The sequence below is a fragment of the Pongo pygmaeus genome, chromosome 6 (assembly GCF_028885625.2).
Source record: "Pongo pygmaeus isolate AG05252 chromosome 6, NHGRI_mPonPyg2-v2.0_pri, whole genome shotgun sequence".
Taxonomy (NCBI): domain Eukaryota; kingdom Metazoa; phylum Chordata; class Mammalia; order Primates; family Hominidae; genus Pongo; species Pongo pygmaeus.
Genome location: NC_072379.2, coordinates 63,152,515 through 63,177,237, shown reverse-complemented (window position 1 = coordinate 63,177,237; position 24,723 = coordinate 63,152,515). Strand labels below are relative to the sequence as shown.

Genomic DNA, 24,723 nt, shown 5'->3' with positions numbered 1-24,723 from the left:
ACTAAACAAATTTGGATGGGTTTTTGGAACTAAAAAAAGGTTTAGATAATGTGTTCTATACCCACTCATAAATGAATATATGTGGTACCAAGGAATACTTTGTATTGCTATCTGGGGCTTTTGCATTAATGTTGCCGTTAGGGAAGTGGTTTATAATTCTTGAGTGCCCACTGGAAAAATCTGTGGAACTTTAAAAAAATACATAGATGCTTGGGCACCATCTTTAAAGATTTCGAGTCTGTAGTTGTAAGGGAAGCAAATATTCTTTAGAAATGCTTTTTCCTAAGAAGAAGAAGAAGAAGAAGAAGAAGAAGAAGAAGAAGAGGAAAAAAAAAAAGAAATGCTTTTTCCTAAATCTTGAACAGTGATTATATATGTGTAAAAAAATGACATTACCCAGAGAATGACTGAATACAGAACCTTATGGAATGCAAAAACTAAAAAATTCAGAGTAAAGTTAGGGGTTTTTTGGGAGGAAGGGAACAGAATTGGTTTCTGCTAAACATGTTCAAAAGCACCAAAAAAGATTAAAAGCAATTAAAAAATATGTATTTTTCCAACAGTGGTGTTTTGTAGTAGATAATCTTCCTCAGAAACCATATACTGATAATATAGTGCAAAGACTGAAAACAAATAATAAACATAATCCTGATGTTTATTTATCAAATGTCAATCAGTGGAATCTTTGACCGGCTTTTAAAATGAGGGCAGTTTTGTTACACTGGCATACTTGGCAAACCAGGTAAATACAGAAACCCTTTTCAAGATTTAAAAAATGGAGCAACAATGGTCAGCATTTGGTATGTGAATATAATACACCTACTGAAAATCTTCCCATACATCATGAAAACTTGGAGGTAATTTGTATAGCTTGAAATGTCTTTAGAATATTAGGCACAAAAGGGCCTCATCAGGAACAGTAAAGTGGCATTTTCTGTGTTTCAACTACAATTTAGAACTCAACTGGCTTTGATGTTACATTAAGTAAATTATACTTCAAGCTCCAGAGTATGTGGAGCATAAAATCCTGATTCGAGTTTTATATGACAAAAATTCTAGTAAATATTCCTTTTAATAAGTGGCTTATCAATATTCTCAGATTCAATCTAATCAAGAAAAAGTAGTTTCCACTCTTCTTTTGTTCTACATCCTTAATTAAATTACATTTATTTATTCGTGGTCTATAGTGGTTTGGATCTCTTCTGAATGTAGTTTCAAGCTGAGACTAAAATGTATTCATGCCAGCCAAAAGGGTTTGAGGACGGTTTGCAACTGTGTTCTTAGTAGATGGAACACCATCAAGAGTGATGACATGATCTGCTAGATAGGTGGCCATAATGAAGTCATGTTCCACAACAAAGGCTGTCTTTTTTGCATGAAGTATGAAACGTTTGACAACTCGAGCTGCCATCAGTCTTTGCTCAGAATCCAAATATGCAGATGGTTCATCAATTAAATAGACATCAGCAGGTTTGCCCAAACAAAGGGCTAAAGCTACTCGCTGTAGTTCACCACCTGATAATGTCTGCACCTCTTGATGATGTTTTCAATTTGCAGAGGCTTCATTACATTAGTCACAAATTGTGGATGTGTATAAGCATCTCTTGTCTTTTCATGTAGTAACTGGTGAACACTTCCAGTTGATTTGGGACTAATTTTCTGTAGCTTATAACTGACATTTAGAACTGGTACTTCTCCTTCTTCATCAGGTTTAAGTCTTCCAGCAAGCATTATGATAAATGTCGTTTTACCCATTCCATTTTCCCCCAGCATCATCACCATGATTTCAGAATCTGTAAACTCTCCAGCTACAATTGCTAGCTCAAACTCTCCCATTTTTTCTTCATTCCTGGATATTTATACATACACATCATTTTGACTTCTTCTTCATTTGCTGTCTCAGCCACTTTAAAAACAAGTGATGCATCTCTGAATCTCAAGTTTTCTGTTGGAACATAGCCATCCAAAAAAATGTTTATGCCCTTTCTTACACTAAAAGGCACAGTGACAACTCCATAGGTGCTTGGTACACCATATAAACAGCAGATGAAGTCAGAGACATAGTCTAATACACTTAGATCATATTCCACTACAATGATATATCTATCTGGATTTATCAGAGATTGTATAGTAATAGCAGGCTTTAAATGCTGCTTGACATCTAGGTAACTAGAAGTCTCATCAAACATGAACATATCAGCTTTCTGTATGCAAATGACAGCACAGGGAAATCTCTGCAACTCTCCTCCTGAAAGATCTTCAACATTTTGTTCTGTTAGGTGGGTTAATTCAAGCTGCTGACATGCAATTGCCTGTGTCTTTGTTTCATCTTTTCAGTCCAAAATAGATCCCACTGTCCCCTTTGCAGGCTTAGGAATCTGTTCTACATATTGAGGTTTGATGATGGCTTTTAGGTCCTCTTCTAGAATCTTGGTAAAGTAATTCTGTAATTCAGATCCACGGAAATAAGTCAAAATCTCTTGCCAGTCAGGAGGATCATCCTACTTTCCAAGGTTTGGCTTTTGTTTTCCTGCTAAGAATTTTTTAAAGCAGTTGACTTTCCAATATCATTAGTTCCAACTAATCCCAAAACTTTACCTGGACGAGGGATAGGCAACCTGTGAAGTTTGAAGACATTGGCACAATATCAATGTGTGGTTTCTTTTTCCAAGTTGCTTGGTAAATTGTCTATTGATAAGGTGCCGAAAGGGCATTTCTTAATACAGATACCACAACCAATACAAAGAGTTTCAGAAATCCATGCTATTTTGCTCTGGGGTGTAACTTCTATGCATAATTCTTCCATTTGAACTACAGGACAACTCTTTTTTGCATTCCTGTTGACATTTCTTAGGTTTACATTTGTCATGGTTGACAATGCAATTCTCATTAATTTGTCTGCTATAACTGTGCGAAAGAATATCCAGCTCTTCTGGAGAAAATGATCCCCTTGAGGAGGGGAGTGCAGAGGCCAAATCAGCTCTTGTCTTTACTTTTCAGTCACACAGCATGTTCTCGTGGCCGCTGGCCAAAACGGCTTTTTTTTTTTTTGAGATGGAGTCTCACTCTTGTTGCCCAGGCTGTAGTGCAATGGTACAATCTTGGCTAACTGCAACCTCTGCCTCCTGGGTTCAAGCTATTCTCCTGCCTCAGCCTCCCGAGTAGCTGGGATTACAGGCCACCGCCACCATGCTTGGCTAATTTTTTGTATTTTTAGTGGAGATGGGGATTCGCCATGTTGGCCAGGCTGGTCTCGAACTATTGACCTCAGGTGATCCACCCGCCTTGGCCTCCCAAAGTGCTAAGATTACAGGCATCACCGTGCCTGGCCTATTCTTTTTTTATTAATTAAAAAAAATTAAAATAGAGGCAGGGTTTCATTCTGCACTCACCCAGGCTGGAGTGCAGTCGTGCAATCACAGCTCACTGAAGCCTCAAACTTCTGGGCTCAGCAATCCTCCTGCTTCAGCCTTCTGAGTAGCTGGGACTACAAGCACCTACAACCATGCCCAGCTAATTTTTTGTTTTATTTATTTTATATATTTATTTATTTATTTTATTTATTTTTGAGAAGGTGTCTCGCTCTGTTGCCAGGCTGGAGTGCAGTGGCGTGATCTCAGCACACTGTAACCTCTGCCTCCCAGGTTCAAGTGATTCCCCTGCCTCAGCCTCCCGAATAGCTGGGACTCCAGGTGCGTGCCACCATGCCCAGCTAATTTTTGTATTTTTAGTAGAGATGGGGTTTCACCATGTTGGCCAGGATGGTCTCAATCTCTTGACTTCATGATCCGTCCGCCTCAGCCTCCCAAAGTGCTGGGATTACAGGCGTGAGCCTATGCGCTCGGCCAATTTTTTATTTTTTATAGAGATGGGGGCTCATTATGGTGAAATGATATTGCATTGTGGTTTTGATGTGCGTATCTCTGATGACTAGTGATGTTAAGCATTTTTTTCATATACCTGTTTGCCATGTGTATGTCTTCTTTTGAAAAATGTCTGTTCAAATCCTTTGACCATTTTAAAATCAGATGATTCTTACTTTTTGCTATTGAGCTATTTGAGTTCCTTACATATTCTGATTATTAGTCCCTTGGCAGATGGATAGTTTGCAGATATTTTCCTCCATTCCATGGATGATCTCCCTCTCTGTTTTTTTTTTGAGACAGGGTCTCACTCTGTCACCCAGGCTGGAGGGCAGTGGTGCGATCACAGCTCATTGTAGTCTCAGCCTTCTGGGCTCAGGTGGTCCTCCCACCTCAGCCTCCCAGGTAGCTGGGACTACAGGTGTGTGCCAGGATGCCTGGGTAATTTTTTTGTAGACAAGGTTTTGCTATGTTACCCAGGCTAATTTCAAAATCCTAGGACCAAGCGATCTGCCCGCCTCAGCTTCCCAGAGTGCAGGGATTACAGGCGTGAGCCACTGCTCCTGGCCTCTGTGAGTTGTCTCTTCACATTGTTAATTGTTTCCTTTGTTTTATAGAAGCTTTTTAGCTTGACATAATCCAGTTTTCTGTTTTGCTTTGGTCACCTGTGCTTTTCAGGTCTTACAGAAAAAAATCTTGGCCCAGATGAATGTACTGGAGCAATTCCCCAATGTTTTCTTCTAGTAGTTTCATAGTTTCAGGTCTTAGAATCAACTATTTAATCCATTTTGAATTTATTTTAATGAATGGTGAGAGATGTAGGTCTAGTTTCATTCTTTTTTTTTAATTTTACTATTACTATACTTTAAGTTTTAGGGTACATGTGCACAACGTGCAGGTTTGTTACATAGGTATACATGTGCCACCCCACAACAGTCCCCGGTGTGAGATGTTCCCCTTCCTGTGTCCATGTGTTCTCATTGTTCAATTCCCACCTATGAGTGAGAACATGCGGTGTTTGGTTTTTTGTCTTTGCGATAGTTTGCTGAGAATGATGGTTTCCAGCTTCATCCATGTCCCTAAAAGGACATGAACTTATCATTTTTCATGGCTGCTAGTTTCATTCTTTTGCATAGAGTTATGTAGTTTTTCCAATACCATTTATTGAAAAGACTGTCATTTCCCAATTATATATTTTTGGTGCCTTTCTCAATAATGAGTTGTTGTAAATGTGTGGATTTATTTCTGGGTTCTCTATTCTGTTTTATTGGTCTATGTGTTTGTTTCTATGCCAGTACCATGCTGTTTTGGTGACTATAGTTTGTAATAAATTTTGAAGTCATGTAGTGTGATGCCTGTAGCTTTGTTCTTTTTGCTCAGGATTCCTTTGGTTATTTGGGGTCTTTGTGGTTTCATATAAATTTTAGGATTGCTCTTTCTATTTTTGTGAAGAATGTCATTGGTAATTTGATAGGGATTACATTGATCTGTAAATTGCTTTGGGAAGTATTGTCATTTTAACAATATTCTAATCTATGAGCATAAAATAGTTTTCTATTTTTAAATGTCCTCTTCCATTTATTTCATCAAAGTTTATTTTTATTTTTATTTTGTTGTTTTTGTTGTTGTTTTGTTTTTTTTTTTTTGAGACGGAGTCTTGCTCTTGTTGCCTAGGCTAGAATGCAATTGCGTGATCTTGGCTCACTGCAGCCTCTGCCTCCTGGGGTCAAGTGATTCTCCTGCCTCAGCCTCCCGAGTAGCTGGGATTCCAGGCACCTGCTACCACATCCGGCTAATTTTTGTATTTTTAGAGACAGGGTATCGCCATGTTGGCCAGGCTGGTCTCGAACTCCTGACCTCAGGTGATCCACCCGCCTTGGCCTCCAAAAGTGCTGGATTACAGACATGAGCCACTGCGCCCAGTTTAATTTTGGTTTCTATGTTGATTTTTCTGTCTGAAAGATCTATCTAGTTTTGAAAGTGGGGTGTTGAAATGTTCTACTATTCTTGTGTTGAGGTCTATCTCTCTCTCTAGCTCAAATAATATTTGCTTTTTATGTCTGGGTGCCTTAGTGTTGGATGCATATATATTTGCAACCGTTATATCCTCTTGCTGAACTGACCCCTTTATCATTATATAATGACCTTCTTTGTCTCTTTTTACAGTTTTTGACTTTGTCTATTTTATCGGATGTAAGTATAGCTACTCCTGCTCTTTTTTGGTTTTCATTTGCATGAAACATTTTTTTTCCATCCTTCTCTTTCAGTCTATGTGTGTCTTTATAGGTGAGGTGAGTTTCTTTTTTATTTTATTTATTTTATTTATTATTTATTTATTTTTTTGAGACGGAGTCTCGCTCTGTCGCCCAGGCTGGAGTGCAGTGGCACAATCTTGGCTCACTGCAAGCTCTGCCTCCTAGGTTCACCCCATTCTCCTGCCTCAGCCTTCCAAGTAGTTGGGACTACAGGCGCCCGCCACCACGCCTGGCTAATTTTTTGTATTTTTAGTAGAGACGGAGTTTCACCGTGTTAGCCAGGATGGTCTTGATCTCCTGACTTCGTGATCCGCTCACCTCGGCCTCCCAAAGTGCTGGGATTACAGGCGTGAGCCACTGCACCCGGCTGCTGAGTTGAGTTTCTTGTAGGCAGTATGTAGTTTAGTCTTTTTATTTTTATCCATGCAGCCATTCTATGTTTTTCAATTGGAGAATTTAGTCCATTTACATCCAATGCTATTATTGATAAGTAAGGACTTCCTACTGCCGTTTTGTTACCTGTTTTCTGGTTGTTTTCTAACTCTCCTTTCTTTCTTTCTTACTGTCTTCCTTTGTGGTTATTTTCTCTGGTAGTGTGGTTCACTTTCTTGCTTTTATTTTTTGTGTGTCTATTATAGGTTTCTGTTTTGTGGTACCATGGGGGTTACAAAAAAATCCTATAGTTATAAGAAGTCATTTAAAACTAATGACAACATTGTAAAGAAAAGAAATAGCTAAAATAAAACTAAAAAATTCTATACTTTTACTGCATTCCTCTCACATTTTCATTTTTTTGTGGTCTCAATTTATATTTTTTTATCTTAATTTTTTTTTTTTTTTCTGAGATAGAGTCTTGCTCTGTCACCCAGGCTGGAGTGCAATGGGGCAATCTCAGCTCACTGCAACCTCTGCCTTCGGGTTCAAGCGATTCTCCTGCCTCAGCCTCCTGGGTAGTTCGGATTACAGGCACCTGCCACCACACCCAGCTGATTTTTTCTTTTTTTTGAGACAAAGTCTCGCTCTATCACCCAGGCTGGAGTGTAATGATGCAATCTTGGGTCACTACAACCTCCGCCTCCTGGGTTCAAGCGATTGTCCTGCCTCAGCCTCCCGAATAGCTGGGACTACAGGCGTGCACCACCACGCCCAGCTATTTTTTTGTATTTTCAGTAGAGACGGGTTTCTTTTTTTTGTTTTTTTTTGAGACGGAGTCTTCACTGTGTTGCCCAGGCTGGAGTGCAGTGGCACGATCTCGGCTCACTGCAAGCTCTGCCTCCCAGATTCACACCATTCTCCTGCCTCAGACTCCCGAGTAGCTGGGACTACAGGTGCTCGCCACTACGCCTGGCTAATTTTTTGTATTTTTTAGTAGAGGCGGGGTTTCACCTTGTTAGCCAGGATGGTCCCAATCTCCTGACCTAGTGATCCGCCCGCCTGGGCCTCCCAAAGTGGTGGGGTTACAGGCGTGAGCCACCATGCCTGGCCTAATTTTTGTGTTTTTAGTGGAGATGGGGTTTCACCATGTGGGTCAGGCTGGTCTGGAACTCCCAACTTCAGGTGATCACCTGCCTCAGCCTCTCAAAGTGCTGGGATTATAGGCATTAGCCACCACGCCCAGCCTTTATCTTAATTTTTAAATTTTAAAATAATTTCTCTTTCCCATTGGTCTGCGTGATGCATCATTTTATATCTTTTTATAGTGTCTTCCACTTAATAAAATTCTGTAGTTATTATTTTTGATATATTTTTTAATCTTTATACTTAAAACATGAGTGGTTTCTACACTACAATTACAGTTTTAGAGTATTCTGAATTTGTCCATGCACTTGCTTTTACCAGTGAGTTTTATACCTTCAGATACTTTCTTGTTGCTTGTTAGCATCCTTTTCTTTCAGATTGAAGAATTTCCTTTAGGATTTCTTGTAAGACAGATCTGATGGTGATAAATTCTCTCAGCTTTTGTTTGTCTGGGAAAGTATTTCTCCTTCATATGGGAAGGATAGCTTTGCTGGAAACAGTATTTTCAGTCACAAGTTTTTTTCCTTCACTTTGAATATGTCTATCATTCCTTCCTGTCCTATAAGTGTTCCACTGAAAAGTCTGCTAGTAGACATATTGGATCTCCTTTATGTGTTACTCGTTTTTTTTTCTTGCTGCTTTTAGGATCCTTTCCTTGTCCTTGTCCTTTGAGAGTTTGAGTATTATATGCTTTGGAGAGTCTTATTTTAATTGAATCTCCATGGTGATTTTTGACCTTTTTACACCTGGATATTAATATCTCTCTCAAGATTTGCATACTTCTCTATTATTATTTATTTGAATAAATCTTCTATCCCTATCTCCTTCTCTACCTTCTCTTTTAGGTCAATGACTCTTAGATTTGCTATTTTGAGGCTATTTTCTATATCTTTAAGTGTTTTTTCATTCTTTTTTCCTTTTTTCTCTTCTGCATATTTTCAAATAGCCTTTGAGCTCACAAATTCTTTCTTTTGCTTGATCAGTTCTTCTGCTGACACATTTGATGCATTTTTAAACTTGTCAATTGCATCTTTCAGCTCCAAGTTTTCTGTGCTTAAAAGTTATTTCAATTTCTGTTAACTTTGATAAATTTTAGAATTGCTTCTCTGTGTTTTATTGAAGTTCTTTGAGCTTCCTCAAAATAGCTATTTTGAATTCCCTGTCTGAGAGGTCATATGTCTCTATCTCTCCATGGTCAGTCATTGGTGTTTTATTTACTCAGTTTGGTGAGGTCATATTTGTTCTTAATGTTCTTTTTTTTTTTTTTGAGATGGAGTCTCTGTTGTCCAGGCTGGAGTTCAGTGGCACGATCTTGGCTCACTGCAACCTCTGCCTCCTATGTTCAAGAAATTCTCCTGCCTCAGCCTCCTGAGTAGCTAGGATTACAGGCATGCGCCACCACATCCAGCTAATTTTTGTATTTTTAGTAGAGATGGGGTTTCACCATGTTGGCCAGGATGGTCTTGAACTCCTGACTTCGTGATCTGCCCGCCTTGGCCTCCCAAAGTGCTGGGAGTGCATGAGCCACTGCGCCCGGCTTTGTTCTTAATGTTCTTAACGCTTGTGGACATTCATCGATGTCCAGGCACTGGAGAGGTGGGTATTTATTCCAGTTCTCACAGTCTGACTTAGTTTGTTCCTGTCCTTCAGAGGGCCTTCAAAAGATTCAAAAGGAACTATTGGGTTCTTGTCTATGGTCACTGCAGCCATTTCAGCACCAGAGGGTACCCTAAGCCCAGTTATGCTGTGACTCTCTTCCAGCCTCCTAGATACCCAGCCCAGATGGACGTGGGGATGATCAGGGAGAAATCCCTGAGTTCCAAGGGAAAGTCACTTATTCATTTTCCTCTTTTTCACCCAAATGCCCATATAGAAGGGGTCTCTGTCAGCACTGAGCTGCCTGAAGTTGGGGGAGGGGTGATATGGGCACCTCTGTGGCCATCACAGCTGGTGTTATGCTAGGTTACACCCCAAGAACACAGCTTCCTGACCATTGCAGCACCAGGGGTCACACAAAGACTGAGGTCACTGTGGCCTGGCTGCCACTAACACTTATTCAGGCTTTACCACCCTTTCCTTCCCCACTCACCCCTCCAGCACACAGATTCTTCTGTGTGTATTACATATGTACATGAAGGTTTAGTCAAATTTTCAAAAAACTAAATTTACTTATTTATTTTTTTATTGAGACTGAGTCTCGCTCTGTCGCCCAAGCTGGAGTACAGTGGTGTGATCTTGGCTCACTGCAACCTCCGCCTACCGGGTTCAAGCAATTCTCATGCCTCAGCCTCCCGAATAGCTGGGATTACAGGCACGTGCCACCACACCCGGCTAATTTTTGTATTTTTAGTAGAGACGGAATCTCACCATGTTGGCCAGGTTGTTCTCTAACTCCTGACCTCAAGTGATCTGCCCACCTTGGCTCCCAAAGTGCTGGGATTACAGGTGTGAGCCACTGTGCCCAGCCAGAAAACTAGATTTAAAATTCCACTTCATTTAAACTATGTTGACCAAATATTCGTTTTTGTTTGTTTGTTTGTTTGTTTGTTTTTAGTGAGATGAATGATTGCCTTTATTTATTTTGAGATAGCTTTTTGCTCTGTTGCCCAGGCTGGAGTGCAGAGGCTTGATTATACCTCACCACAGCTGCAACCTCTCAGGCTCAAATAATCCTTCTGCCTCAGCCCCCCAAGTAGCTGGGACCACAGGTGCATTCTGCTACACCTGGCAAATTCTTTATTTTTTGTAGAGATGGGATTTTCCTATGTTTCCCAGGCTGATGTCAAACTTCTGGGCTCAAGCAATCCTTCTGCCTTGACCTCTCAAAATGCCAGATAGTAAGCGGGAGCCACCATGCCTGCCCAATATTATTTTAACAGCACAGTGTTTACAGAAAACAATGTGACCTTTCTAGGTTTAGAATAAATTATTTTGAAAATAGAAGCTAAACATTTAAGACAGATAAATGACAATCACGGTCCAGGATAAAAATTCAAAATAATCCAAAATAATAATTATTTTGAATGGCTAAACATTTAAAACAGATAAGTAACAATCACCGTCCTGGATGGAAATTCAAAATAATTCAAAATAATAATAATGGTTAATAAAGTGAGAAAAGAAATCATATACAAAATAGAAATAGAAATATTTACATTATTCACTTCAACTAGATTGTAGAAAGTCATGTTGAATAATTATATATACACACATATGTGAACTACCAAAAAAACCCACAAAGAAGTAGAAAATTAAGGAATGCTTCACTGATTTTATACCTGCTGTAAAAAAAAGTTCAGGCTTTTGGCTTAAGTCACAAAGTGAGAAAACATTTTTCAGTTTTAAGCATTGATTCAAAAGATTGCCCAAAGCAAGCCAGCGAAGAAGTCTGGATGGCCTTGGAAGCACATTTCTTTCCCTCCTTTGGTAGCTTAGCAGGGAGCTGGCTCATCAGGACTGAGCCTGTCTGCAGAGGGACAGCTAGGCCACTGGCTGATGCTAATGTTCCCAGGAAGTAGAGATTCTTCAGGGCTGTTCCCAAGACCCTTGATGTGTCACTCTACACTTGGTGTTCTTCCTGGACCTGAGATCCCTTGATATATATATTGTTTGTTTTCTTTCTTGGAGAAACTAGGTCGTCCCCACTCTTTTTTTTTTTGAGACGGAGTCTCGCTCTGTCACCCAGGCTGGAGTGCAGTGGCGCGATCTCGGCTCACTGCAAGCTCCGCCCCCCAGGTTCACGCCATTCTCCTGCCTCAGCCTCCCAAGTAGCTGGGACTACAGGCGCCCGCCACCACACCCGGCTAATTTTTTTTTTGCATTTTTAGTAGAGACAGGGTTTCACCGTGTTAGCCAGGATGGTCTCGATCTCCTGACCTCGTGATCCGCCAGTCTCGGCCTCCCAAAGTGCTGGGATTACAGGCGTGAGACACCCCTACTCCCTTTTAGTTCAAAAATTTATAAGTATGTAACAGTGAGGAGGCAAGGTCCTGTCTTCTCGACTGCTGTTCATGGCATATCTAGTCTTTTGCCTTAGTCTGGCGCCAGATACTCTGGCCAAGTTGCATTCAGAACATGTAGACCAGGGCCAGGCACGGTGATTCATGCCTGTAATCCCAGCACTTTGGGAGACCCAGGTGGGTGGATCACTGGAGGTCAGGGGTTTGAGACCAGCCTGGCCAACATGGTGAAACCTCATCTCTACTAAACATACAAGAATTAGCTGGGCATGGTGGTGCATGCCTGTAATCCCAGCTACCTGGGAGGCTGAGTCAGGAGAATAGCTTGAACCCAGGAGGTAGAGGTTGCAGTGAGCCAAGATCGTGCCACTGCACTCTAGCCTGGGTGACAGAGTGAGACTCCGTCTCAAAAACAAAAACAAAAACATCTAGGCCAGGCCTGTGTTATAAATAGCAAGAGTTCAGGGGACTGTGTGTGCTCTACCAGTAAATCCTGTTATAGATGCACATATGGCACTAGTAGTGTGTGTCTGTAACTTTGTGATATCCTCCACCCCAAGCACAATAAAGCCTACAATAAAGGCCTTGCTAAAATAAAGTATACATGCTATAATTTTAGCCAAAAATCCAGAAATATTCTTGAAATCACTTATGCCACTTCGAATTTGTTGGATGTCAATCAGCCAATAGCAATAATATTCTCTGGATTAAATCAAAGACTAAATACAGTATTCTTTTTTTTTTTTTCTTTTCTTGACACAGGGTCTCACTCTGTCACCCAGACTGGAATGCAGTGGCACGATTTTAGCTCACTACAGTCTGCACCGCCAGGTTCAGGCGATTCTCATGCCTCAGCCTCCCCAGTAGCAGGGATTACAGGTGCATGCCAGAATGCCCAGCTAATTTTTGTATTTTTAGTAGAGACAGGGTTTCGCCATGTTGGTCAGGCTGGTCTCGAACTCCTGGCTTCAAGTGATCCATCTGCCTTGGCCTCCCAAAGTGCTGGGATTACAGGCCACTGTGCCTGGCCTAAATATAGTATTCTTGATCTGCCCAAGCACTGAACACCCTGATGAAGTATAAACAAAATCACTTTTGAACACAGGAGGAAAATGTTTATTAAATTTTGTTAACATAACTGGATTTAATTTAGACAAGATATACAATGCACTAGAAAAGTTAAACAAAACAAAAGAAGACCTTTAAGCATAGAGCAATTTGTGAGCTTTGTGGGAGAATGAAATTTATTTTGAAGTTGCACTAGTCACAGTTATTTGGTATTACTATTTCTAATGTCATTAATTCCTATTCATTGCTATTACTAATGTTAGCAAAGCTTTAGCAAAAAACCTGACATATCCAAGTTTCACTTTTGAGAAAATATTTTTTTAAATTTTAGAGAAAATAGTTCTTTTTTTTCTGAGTCTGTTTCTAGGGAAGAGAAAATAGTTCTAAAACAAAATATATTGAACAAGATGACATTCAAATAAAATATGCAGAAATTAGAGCAAAGAAACGAAAAAGTTTATATAAATTTCATAAATGAGATGATTCGTGTACAAATAACCATCAAACATTTCCATAAAGCATGCTTTCTAGCTATGATAGATTGAAGAGACATTTGAACAAATTGATTAGCATACTCCCAATTTTAGTTTTCTTTGTAATGCCCCAGCATTAAAAACTTTGAAACAACTTAATAAATATTCTCCTTCTTTTTTTTTTTTTTTTTTCTGAGGCAGAGTCTCACTAGGCTGGAGTTGCCTAGGCTGGAGTACAGTGATGAGGTCTTAGCTCACAGCAACCTCCACCTTCTGGGTTCAAATGATTCTCCTGCCTCAGCCTCCTGAGTAGCTGGGACTACGCTAATTTTTGTATTTTTGGTAGAGATGGGGTTTCACCATGTTGGCCAGGCTGATCTTGAACTGACCTCAGGTGATCCACCCGCCTCGGCCTCCCAAAGTGTTGGGATTACAGGCGTGAGCCACCGTGCCCGGCCAGAACTTAATATTGTATGGATATATTGTTTTAAAGAGATAATAGGCCAGGCATGGTGCCTCACACCTGTAATCCCAGCACTTTGAAGGCCCAAGGTGGGAAGATTGCTTGAGGCCAGGAGTTCGAGACCAGCCTCGGCAAAATAGCCAGACCTCCATCTCTAATTTTTTTAAAAAATAAAAAATAAGAAAAAGAAAATTGCAATATAACTGAAAGCAATTTGTATAGTAAAATTAAAATATTTGCAATATTTTTGTTATAATAATTTATTATATGCATTACAATAAACAATTAATGGCATCATTTTATTGTCATGGTATATGATGCTAGAGGTAAGACTAGTGCTTATTTTAGGGCCAGGTACAGTGGCTCACACCTGTAATCCCAGCACTTTGGGAGACCGAGGTGGGTGGATTACTTGAGTCCACGAGTTTGAGATCAGCCTGGGCAATATGGCGAAACGCTGTTTCTACAAAAAATACAAAGCTGAAGTGGGAGGACGACTTGAGTCCGGGAGGCAGAGGTCGCAGTGAGCTCAGAAAGCACCATTGCACTCCAACCTGGGCTACAGAGACCCTGTCTCCAAAAAAAAAAAAAAAAGAAAAAGAAAAAGAATACTGCTTACTTTGTGGGGTACAGAATAGAAAGGGGCCTGAGAGATCTTACTGGGGAACTGATCTATTTCTTGATCTGGGTGGTGGGTTACATGGGCATAAACATGCACAAAGGTATTGAGTTATACACTTAAGCTTTGTGCACTTTACTGTATACAGATTGTACACCTCAATGTGAATGTTTAAAAATTCATGGTTCTTTTTTTTTTTTGAGATGGAGTCTTGCTTTGTCACCCACGCTGAAGTGCAATGGCACAATCTCGGCTCACTGCAACCTCCGCCTCCCGGGTTCAAGCGATTCTTCTGCCTCAGCCTCCCAAGTAGCTGGGATTACAGGCATGTGCCACCACGCCTGGCTAATTTTTGTATTTTTAGTAGAAGCGGGATTTCACCATGTTGGCCAGGCTGGTCTCGAACTCCTGATGTCAGGTGATCCACCCTCCTCGGGCTCCCAAAGTGGATTACAGGCGTGAGCCACTGTGCCTGGACCATAGTTAACTTTTCAATATAAGTATGGCATCAGATGAGTGAAATTTCTCCAAATTAATACAAAAATTGGCCAGGTACAGTAGCTCATGCCTGTAATCCCAGCACTTTGGGAGGCCGAGGTGGGTGGATCACCTGAGGTCAGGAGTTCGAGACCAGCCTGGCCAACATAGTGAAACCCCCGTCTCTATTAAAAACACAAAAATTAGCTGGGCGTGGTGGTGCATGCCTGTAATCTGAGCTACTCAGGAGGCTGAGGCAGGAGAATCGCTTGAACCCAGGAGGTGGAGGTTGCAGTGAGCTGAGATGGTACCACTGCACTCCAGCCTGGGCGTTTTAGCAAGGGTCTGTCTCAGAAAAAAAATTATATATCTATAACCACTCAAAAACGTTTGTCTGCATTGGTCTTGCTGCCAGTAGAAAAGAAAATAGGGGAAAGTTTTGATTGTTATAGTGATTTTGCTGAAAAAGAAAGGCAAGAAAAATAAAGTTTTAGAATAAATATCTAATTTTTGAATTACATAGGTCTTTAAAACTCATCCAGATGTCATCATCCATCAACAGAAGATGTGGGTAAAAATAATTAATTTTAGCCCTCTTGGATGTTATGCCAATTCTAAGTCATACAAAACTCAGAGTTTTACAGATACATTTCAATTTTTCTTTTTAAAAAATTATCTAAGTCTGAATGAAAAGGTTAAATTTGTCTTTACAAAGGAATATTTGGCAAGGAGGAAGAATAAATATCTAATTTTACAGCATGTTATTATCACTTATGACTTTTTTTTTTTTTTTGAGACGGAGCCTCACTCTGTTGCCTAGGCTGGAGTGCAGTGGTGTGATCTCAGCTCACTGCAACCTTCACCTTCCGGGTTCAAGCGATTCTTCTGCCTCAGCTTCCCGTGTAGCTGGGACTACAGGCGTGTGCTACCACGCCTGGCTAATTTTTGTGTTTTTAGTAGTGACGGAGTTTCTCCATGTTGGCCAGGCTGGTCTTGAACTCCTGACCTCGTGATCCACCTGCCTCGGCATCCACCCGCCTCGGCCTCCAAAAGTGCTGGGATTACAGGTGTAAGCCACCGTGCCCAGCATCACTTATGACTTTTAAATATTTAAACTTATGATATACAGGCTGCCTTTGGTTTCTTGCCTCAGACCCCACAAATGTTAAGGGTGGGCCTGATTAAGGGAATGGACAGGTAAACTGTGGCATGGAGTTTTATGTATCATAATATGGGTAGATCTCAAAAAATAATATTGAAAGAGATAAAGATGAAACTGAATATTATTTATGTTTTTCAATAATAAACATTTATTTGACTTTTTCTTTCTTTCTTTCTTTTTTTTTTTTTTTTTTTTTTTTTTTGAGACAGTGTCTGTGTGGCCCAGGTTGGAGTGCAATGGTGCAGGCATGGCCCACTGCAGCCTCGACCTCCCAAGCTCAGGCAATCCTCCCACTTCAGCCTTCTGAGAGGCAGGGATTATAGGGGCGTGCCATAGCACCTAGCTATTTTTTGTACGTTTTAGTAGAGACAGGGTCTCGCCATGTTAGCCAGGCTGTCTCCAACTCCTGGGCTCAAGCAGTCCACCTGCCTAGGTCTCCCAATGTGCTGGGATTACAGGTGTGACCTACCTTGCCTGGCTGACATTTATTTAATACCATATAGCGTCAACTATGTGCCAGATTCGTTCTAAGCACTTAATAAGTATTAGCTCATTAAACTAAATATTAACTCTTTATAACAATCTTATGAGGTAAGTACTAGTTTTTTTTTTTAATTTTTTTTAATGAGAAAACTGAGGCATATATAGACTAAGTAAGTTGCCTGTGGTCACATAGCTGGTAAGCAGCAGAGCCAGAATAGAACTCAGGAAGACTGTCCTCAGAGTCCTAACCAGTACTCTATACTATTTACTTAAATAAATGTAGGAAAGAGTATTGGAAGAACCTTTAATTAAGTATACTGGAGTGGTTTTCTGTAAGGAGAAGAGAATAGGGATGAAGGAATAAATAATACAAATAACAAAGAGGAACCTTGTACTGATCAATGGTAGTAGGAGGGCATGAACTGAGGGGTATGAGCATCTCATTTCTATGCCCCTGAGTGACTTTTTAAACTTATTCACTTGATAAACCAGTTGTCTTGAAGAATGGGATTATGGGAGATGTTCAGTTTCTATATTTCTATATGTTTGAATTTTTGAAAAAAGATTAATAGGTATTACCTTTGTGATAAAAAACACTGTATCCAGCTGGGCAGTGGCTCATGCCTCCCAGCACTTTGAGAGGCTGAGGCAGGAGGATTACTTGAGGCCAGGAATTTGAGACCAGCCTGGGCAACATAGCAAGAGCCTGTCTCTACAAAAATTTTAAAAAACTAGCTGGATGTGGAGGGGCGTGCCTATAGTTCTAGCTACTCAAGAGGCTGAGGCAGGGGCAGGTGGGGGTGGGTGGATCACTTGAGTCTGGGAGTTCAAGGCAGCAGTGAGCTATGATGGCACCACTGCACTGCAGCCTGGGCAACAGAGCAAGACTGTCTCAAAAAATAAAATAAAATAAAATAAATCCCAGAACAATAGGTTAATCTCCCAAGATGAAATTTGTAAACATATTTAAGACCCTATTTTTTTTGCAAGGAAAAATAAGAATATCTTTCTTCGGTTCTTTTTAACTTTTATCTTAGATTTGAAGATACATGTGCAGGTTTGTTACTTGGTTACATTGCATGATGCTGAGGTTTGTGGTATGATTGATCCCATCACCCAGGTACTGAACATAGTACCCATGACATTAATTTTTGAATCCAATTTTTCTTTTTATTATCTGTGACCCAGAACAAGTTATTTAAAATTTTAAAGCCTTACTTTCCTCATGTAATGGAATGTTAAAATAGGACTCTTCTCTCAGATCTTTCCTGGGTATGTAAAAACATTTAAGAAAAAAAATAAAATAAATATAGCTGGGTGTGGTGGCTGATGCCTGTAATCCCAACATTTTTGGAGGTGAAGGCAGGAGGATTGCCTGAGCCCAGGAGTTCAAGACCAGCCTGGGTAATATGGAGAGAACCTGTCTACAAAAAATCAAAAAATTAGTTGAGCATTGTAGTGAGGGCCTGTGGCCTGGGTGACAGTGTAAGACCGTGTCTCTCTTCCTCTCTCCCTCTTTTTTTTTTTCAGATGAGGTCTCACCATGTTGCCCAGCCTGGTCTCGAACTCCTGAGCTCAAGCTATCCTCCCACCTTGGCCTCCCAAAGTGCTAGGATTACAGGCATGAGCCACCATGCCTGGTCAGACCCTGTCTCAAGAGAAAAAAAAGCCCAGGTGCAGTGGCTCATGCTTGTAATCCCAACACTTTGGTAGGCCAAGATGGGAGGATTGCTTGAGCCCAAGAATTCAAGAACAGCCTGGGCAAGATAGTGAGACCCCCATCTCTACAAAAAATTAAAAAAAATTAGCCAGGCATGGTGGCGTGTACATGTAGTCCCTGCTACTGGGGAGGCTGAAGTGGGAGAATCACTTGAACCTGGGAGATAGAGGCTGCAATGAGCTGTGATGGCATCACTGCACTCTAGCCTGGGTGACAAAGTGAGACCCTGTCTCTTAAAAAAAAAAAAAAAGAGAGAGAGGAAGTCTCACAGTGTTGCCCAGGTTGGATGCTGGATCTGAACTCTTGGGCTCAAACGATCCTCATGTCTCAGCCTCCTGAGTAGTTGGGACTACAAGTGTGTGCCACCGTACCCAGCAAAAATCAGACTTTTTATTATCTAAGAGTGACCAGATAAGTCACAGGGCTTGCTTCTAAAGCAAGTCATCCCTCTAGAACAGGTTTGAATGAAAAGTGGAGAAAAGAAAGTCAGTTGTTTTTCCAAGTATAACTGTGAGTCCCACCTGTTCAGTGTATCAACTATATTCATTTCTTTTTTATTTTTTTAAATTTCTTTTTCACCTATATTCATTTCTAATATGACATAATAATAGGGTTTATCTCCTAGGTTGTTGAGAAAGTAACAGAGTTAACGCAAGCAAAATGCTCAGAACAGTGTTTGATACAAGGAATGAGGTCATCTTAGACCATCTAGCCCCAGTCAGACTGCCTGATGATTGCAGCTGCATAAGTGATTCCAAGTAAGACTGGCAGGAGAACCACACAGCCAAACTCAACCCAAATCATTGATCCTCAGAACTGAAAGGCCTTGGAGCCAGGTGTGGCGGCTCATGCCTGTAATCCTAGCACTTTGGGAGGCTGAGGCAGGAGGATCCCTTGAGCCCAGGAGTTCAAGACTAGCCTGGGCAACATAGGGAGACCCTGTCTCTTAAAAAAAAAAAAAAAAAAAAAGAACCTGATAGACCTTGGAAAAGAGCAGATGCAGAGGGAGAATGAAGAGCAGTTGTTCTTGAAGGTATGGTCCTAAAGGATAGGACTTAGGCCAAGAGGTAGATGGAAGAAATATCTCTTTTCAATATACAGAAGAACTTTAAAAAGGAAGTTTCCTGAAGATTAAATCAAGTTCCTTTGAAAGTAATGAGTTTACTATCACTTGAGTGTTTTGTTTTGTTTTGTTTTGTTTTGTTTTGCTTTAAGCTGGATGACCTTCAAATGTCAGGGATGGTGTAGAATGAATGAATTCAAGTCTTGTATGGGTCCCTTTACCCTTACAGTTTTTGGAATCTAAGAAAACTCTGCACATCAATTTGGCCTGGAAGTTCTGAAAATACTTTCCTTTTATTATTCACTATAGTAACAATTTTAACAGTTTTCTATGAGTTTACAGCAATAAAGATGATTCATTAGAAACGTCTGTCACAGCTATGCCTTTTTGTCCTTTCAGTTTATAAAATTGCAATTAGCCAAGTAAAATTACTTTATCCTTGGGATTTATCAAACACACATATATATACTTTTTTTTTTTTTTTGATACAGAGTTTCGCTCTTGTTGACCAGGATGGAGTGCAATGGCACAAGCTCAGCTCACTGCAACCTCTGCCTCCCGAGTTCAAGTGAATCTCCTGCCTCAGCCTCCTGAGTAGCTGGGGATTACAGGTGTCCGACACCATGCCCAGCTAATTTTTTGTATTTTTACTAGAAACGGGGTTTCACCATGTTGGCCAGGCTGGTCTGGAACTCCTGATCTCGGGTGATCCAACTGCCTCAGCCTCCCAGAGTGTTGGTATTACAGGCATGAGCCATGGTGCCCAGCCATATATATATATATTTATATATATATTTGAAGAGACAGGGTCTCATTCTGTTGCCCAGGCTGGTGTGTTATGGCACTATTATAGCTCACTGCAGCCTTGAACTCCTGGCCAAAGCCATCCTTCTGCCCCAGTCTCCCAAAGTGTTGGAACTACAGGCATGAGCCACCATGCCCAGCCTATTTGGAGACTTTAATTTCTAAACCTAGCTCCTTATATGGAAAAAAGTTATAGCAATGAGTTTTAAATAAAATAGCATTCATCATTTCATTTACTTTACATGGGGTAATTATTTTGAATTTTATAATAATGAACACAATGTAGGTAATTTTTGCAGTCAGGCAAATTAGTGATAAAAGATACATATTTGTGCCTTCTGCTTGGTTAAAATCCATCTCACTGAATGTGTGTGAGCATGATGTTGAGTCTGCTAGGAAAAATAATAGTCATTATGATCTTGATTATTTGAATGTTCACCCTTGCCTTTTTGCCCTTTATATCTGGGAGTTTTAAAGATTAAGATTTACTTTCTAGGCCAGGTGCGGTGGCTCATGCCTGTAATTCTAGCACTTTGGGAGGTTGAGGCGGGGCAGATCACCTGAGGTCGGGAGTCCGAGGCAAGCCTGACCAACATGGAGAAATCCTGTCTCTACTAAAAATACAAAATTAGCTGGGAGTGGTGGTGCATGCCTGTAATCCCACCTACTTGGGAGGCTGAGGCAGGAGAATCACTTGAACCCGGGAGGTGGAGGTTGTGGTGAGCCGAGATCACGCCATTGCACTCCAGCCTGGGCAACAAGAGCAAAACTCTGTCACAGAAAAAAAATTACTTTCTATAAGGAAGGCTTACATTTGAATTGGGGCAAGATGAGTTCCCAGCATAAGGCATAGAGAATTAAAATATTTGTCTTGGCCCAAACGCTTTTCTTTATTTTACTTTGGACTAGGAGTTTTTCTCATGGTTAACAGGCCTTTCTCACATTCCCAAACTCTACCAAACCCTAAGAGGCAGGTTGGGCCTCTCCCTCTCCCGACCTGTCAAGACTCCTCCACATGAAACCTTTCGGACTATTATTACGTGGAAAAGAGAAATTCCATGAAGGGTCAGGCACTCCTCACTGAAGGATCAATGGAAGGCACTTCCAGATTTAGGCCTTCCCAACAACGGTGCCCTTTAGGGAGGCTCACTTCACTTTTTTTTTTTTTTTAATTTTTGAGACAGGGTCTCGCTCTATTACCCAGGCTAGAGTGCAGTGGCATAATCTTGGCTCACTGTAACCTCTGCCTCCAAGGCTCAAGCAATCTTTCTGTGTAAGCTTCCTGAGTAGCTGGAACCACAGGTGTGCACCACTAAGCCCAACTAATTTTTTTGGGGGGTGTCAAATGAAGCATGTTATTTCATTTCACAAAGACTGTACAAAATTCCTTATAAAACATGGGGTAGATGCCACCTGGTTACCTCACTCGGCCCCCATCCAACTCTGTATGAGGGAGCAGGTGAGGGTGGAAAGTGTGTGGATGGAATAGCATTATGTACAACGCAGGGGTTGAAGTGATAGGTACAAGTTGTTTCATATTTACTGTTTCACATATTCACAGGTATATAGAGAACCAGCAGGAAGGAGTGAACTCTGGCTCTGTTCTCTTTTATAAAAAAGCACCAGTGTCCTGGACTGGACACTCACTGCTATAAAAGATGCAGGGAGGCCCAGGGCCTGATGGTCACGGACTGATATCCCGACTGGAGTCCCACAACTTGTTGGGTGTCTCAGCCCAAAGGCGGGCGAAGAAAGGATGCTGAAGGGCTTCACCCAAGGTCATCCGCTTAGCTGGTTCATACTCTAGCATGCTTTCAATCAGATCGAAGAGCTGGTGGTGTTCCTCTGCCTCTGAGGTCAGATACTGCCGCAGCGGTTTGCAGTTCTCACGAACATAGCGCCCAGCTGATGTGTTCTCATCCCAATCCAGGCGACCCCGGTAAAAATATTTCTGTTTTCTTGTCTTTCGGATCATCCAGGAAGGGATAGGACCCAAGATCCTTTCCATCATGGCTAGATGCTCTCTGTTGTCATGGGTCTGGAAGAGGGTGAAGCCCACATAGTACTCAAAGATGATGCAGCCTATACTCCACACATCACAAGGCTGTGACCAGCCCAACTCAAAGATGACCTCTGGTGCTCGGTAATGGCGAGTAGAGACAATGGTGCTATGGTGCTCATGGTCAAAGGTGGCACTGCCAAAGTCTCCCACCCGCACAGCTGTGCTCTTCACACTGCGCTCATGTCGCTTCTTCTCTAGGTTGTAGGTGAGCTCATAGTCTGAATTCACAAACAGAATATTTTCAGGCTTGAGGTCTGTATGTGTCAGCTTGTTATCATGGAGGAACTTGACAGCCTGGCACAACTGGAAGGCCATGTGGCGCACTTGGTGGATGGGGTAGGGCAGGTAGTTGTTGTCTTTGAGGAAATCGAAGGTGCTAAGGCCCAGAAGCTCCAAGGAGATACACATGTGGCCATGGTAGTCAAACCAGTCAAACATCTGGACACAGAGGTTCTTGTCAGGGTCTTTCTCGTTGATTTTCTCCAGCACGTTGATCTCAAGTCGAGCTGCTTCCTTATACTTCTCCACATTCTTAATGATCTTCAGGGCAACTCGAGCCCCACCCCTGCGATGGTCAACACATTGTACAACTCGGCCGAAGGTCCCCTTTCCTAAGGTGCTAACGATTTCATATCGCTCTTGTAGCCAGTCCCCGACGTGGTAGATGAGGTGGCCCTCAGCGTCGTCCTCTACACTCTTGGCTTTCCGGCTGCTGTGCTGCGAAGACGAGCGGCTAAATGTCTGGCTGCACCTCCTCCGGACATGGTAGCTGTCCTCTCGCCAGCGCCGTCGTGTCCGGTCACTACTACTTGACCAGGAGCGGCTTCTTCGTTGCTTATGTTTTCGGCTCCGATAGTGTTCACGGTAACTCCTCCGGCTGCCTCGTTCTGAGGAATGGTACCTTCGAGGATGAGGCATCGTTCTGGCGGCGAGGCCCGTGCGCTTGTCCCACAGGAAGTCCATGATGGTGGCGGCACTGCGGCCGGAGTCCCGGCACCCCCGCGGCAACGAAGTGCTGCTCCACCCCCCCAACCCGGGACCATGGGACCTCCAGCCCAGTTCTCGGGCTCTGCTTCAGTCCCGCCCGCCTCTGCTTAACTGTCGGCCTGTTTCTAGTATTGGCGTTTTCAAAAACTCTGATGTAACAATCAGTAGTCCTGGGTATCTGGGTTCACTTTGGGGGTTGCTAAAGCAACATGTTCTTCAAAGGAACCGAATAACTGATTAAATAACTACATAATTTCCCACCAGGTCTGCCCTAACATGTTCGGAGCTAGGCAAGAGTCAACTGGAGGCCCACAATTCACATATCTAAATATCCAAGTTATCAGTCAACACCAGCTCCAGCAGCTTGCTCCCAGGCAAAAGCTCTGGAGAACTGGAGGCTCAAGGAGCCGGCTCTGCTCTGGGCGAGGACGGGATGATGGTTGTTCTGACCCTGAACCGGTCGTGGGAACTGACCCCATCAAGCTCCTAGCCCTTATTCTTCTGGCTCAGAATCTCCAGGCAGTTCTAAGGGTGACCCAAAACTACACCAACGGGGCAGTCAGACGAAGGGAGAGCAGTCAGCTGGGGGGCCGTCTGCACACCTCTGGGTCATCTGGGCCGCCCACGATGCCGCAGAGGAGGCCCTGTCGCTCGCTCTGGCCTCCCTGGCCGAGCCTGGAGCGTCTCCCCTCTGCTTGAACACACACACATCCTCCCGCCCCAACTCGGCGTCCTCAGGCGGTCCTCTCCAGGACTTCTCATCCGCCCAGATTCCGGCCGATCAAAAACCCCAGGAAGCGGAGAAAGAGTGCGTCGCTGCAGGTGCACCATCCTCGCTCAGGACACAGGACAATGAACCGCGTCCTCAGACCAAAGGAGGAGCTACGTTTCCAGTTTCGGAAGGGGCTTCTCCAGAACACCAAACACCAGTCAGTGCCTTTCTCCTAAAACCAGCACCTCGGGGTGGGGAGCGCGTTCAGAAGTTCACGGTTGACCCTATTACTGGGTTAATTTGATGTATGATAACTTCTATAGCCCCGAGTACTCGATGTGCATGTTTTCAATGGCCATTTAAAGAGCAGCTGGACCTCTGTATCAGTCTGGAGTTAGACATCCTTCTTGGAAGGCAGCAGAGGAATCTCTTAAATGGCATCGGAAGACTCATCACTGCATAGAACTGCGTGGCCCTACAGTATTTAATTAGGCAGACTTAACTGGAATTCATCTAGGCCTCCCCCAACAGCCCAGGCACAGATGCCGGGAACCCCCGCGGACGCCGGCCGGGCCCCTGCCCGCGCCCCCAGCCCAGGGATCCTGGCCCCTCGGAGCGGCGGGGGACAGGCCCGGAGCCACAGCCTCACCTCCGGTACTCCAGGTACTCGTCCACCGCCGCCGCGCCGCCGGGAGGCAACGTCAGCCGCTCCATGGCGGGTGGGGAAGCCAAAGGCCCCCTCCCGGCTGGCCAGCGGACCGCGAAGCCCTACCCGGCCCCGCCCCCTCCCGGCGCCGCGCCCCCTCCCGCCTGCCTCCTGATTGGCCCGGCCTGAAGCCCGAGGAGGCGGTGCGCCGCAACTGCGCAGGACGCGCGCCCCTACCTGGCAGCCGGCGCCAGGCATCAGAACTCGGGTCTACGCAAGCGCAGCCCCGCGGCACGTGGAGTGCAGTTTGCCGCCCTCCACAAACCTTGCCCCTGTTCCCCTCTGCCTTTCCCTGGACCGGCGAGTCTTCTTGTAAGTTAACAAGTGAC

The 24,723-nt window shown here is 42.8% G+C and overlaps 2 protein-coding genes and 1 pseudogene across 2 annotated transcripts in view; all 3 read right to left on the bottom strand.

Annotated features, from left to right (window-relative positions):
* The window catches only part of TRA2A (transformer 2 alpha homolog), an 82,846-nt gene extending 58,402 nt beyond the window's left edge, over positions 1 to 24,444 (bottom strand). Inside the window, exon 1 of the mRNA XM_063668405.1 lies at positions 24,338 to 24,444. The gene's annotated coding sequence lies outside the window, so the exon portion shown is untranslated. The remainder of the gene's footprint in view (positions 1 to 24,337) is intronic.
* Positions 1,040 to 9,346, bottom strand: LOC129041544 (ATP-binding cassette sub-family E member 1-like; annotated as a pseudogene).
* LOC129040375 (dual specificity protein kinase CLK2-like) lies at positions 20,812 to 24,481 on the bottom strand. Its single transcript, XM_054494834.2, has 2 exons — positions 24,338 to 24,481; positions 20,812 to 24,163 (listed from the first exon to the last, which is right to left on the bottom strand). Exon 2 carries the CDS (start codon positions 22,950 to 22,952, stop codon positions 21,612 to 21,614), a length of 1,341 nt encoding a protein of 446 aa, XP_054350809.1. The 5' UTR covers positions 22,953 to 24,163; positions 24,338 to 24,481; the 3' UTR covers positions 20,812 to 21,611.
* Between the last annotated feature and the right edge of the window lie 242 nt (positions 24,482 to 24,723).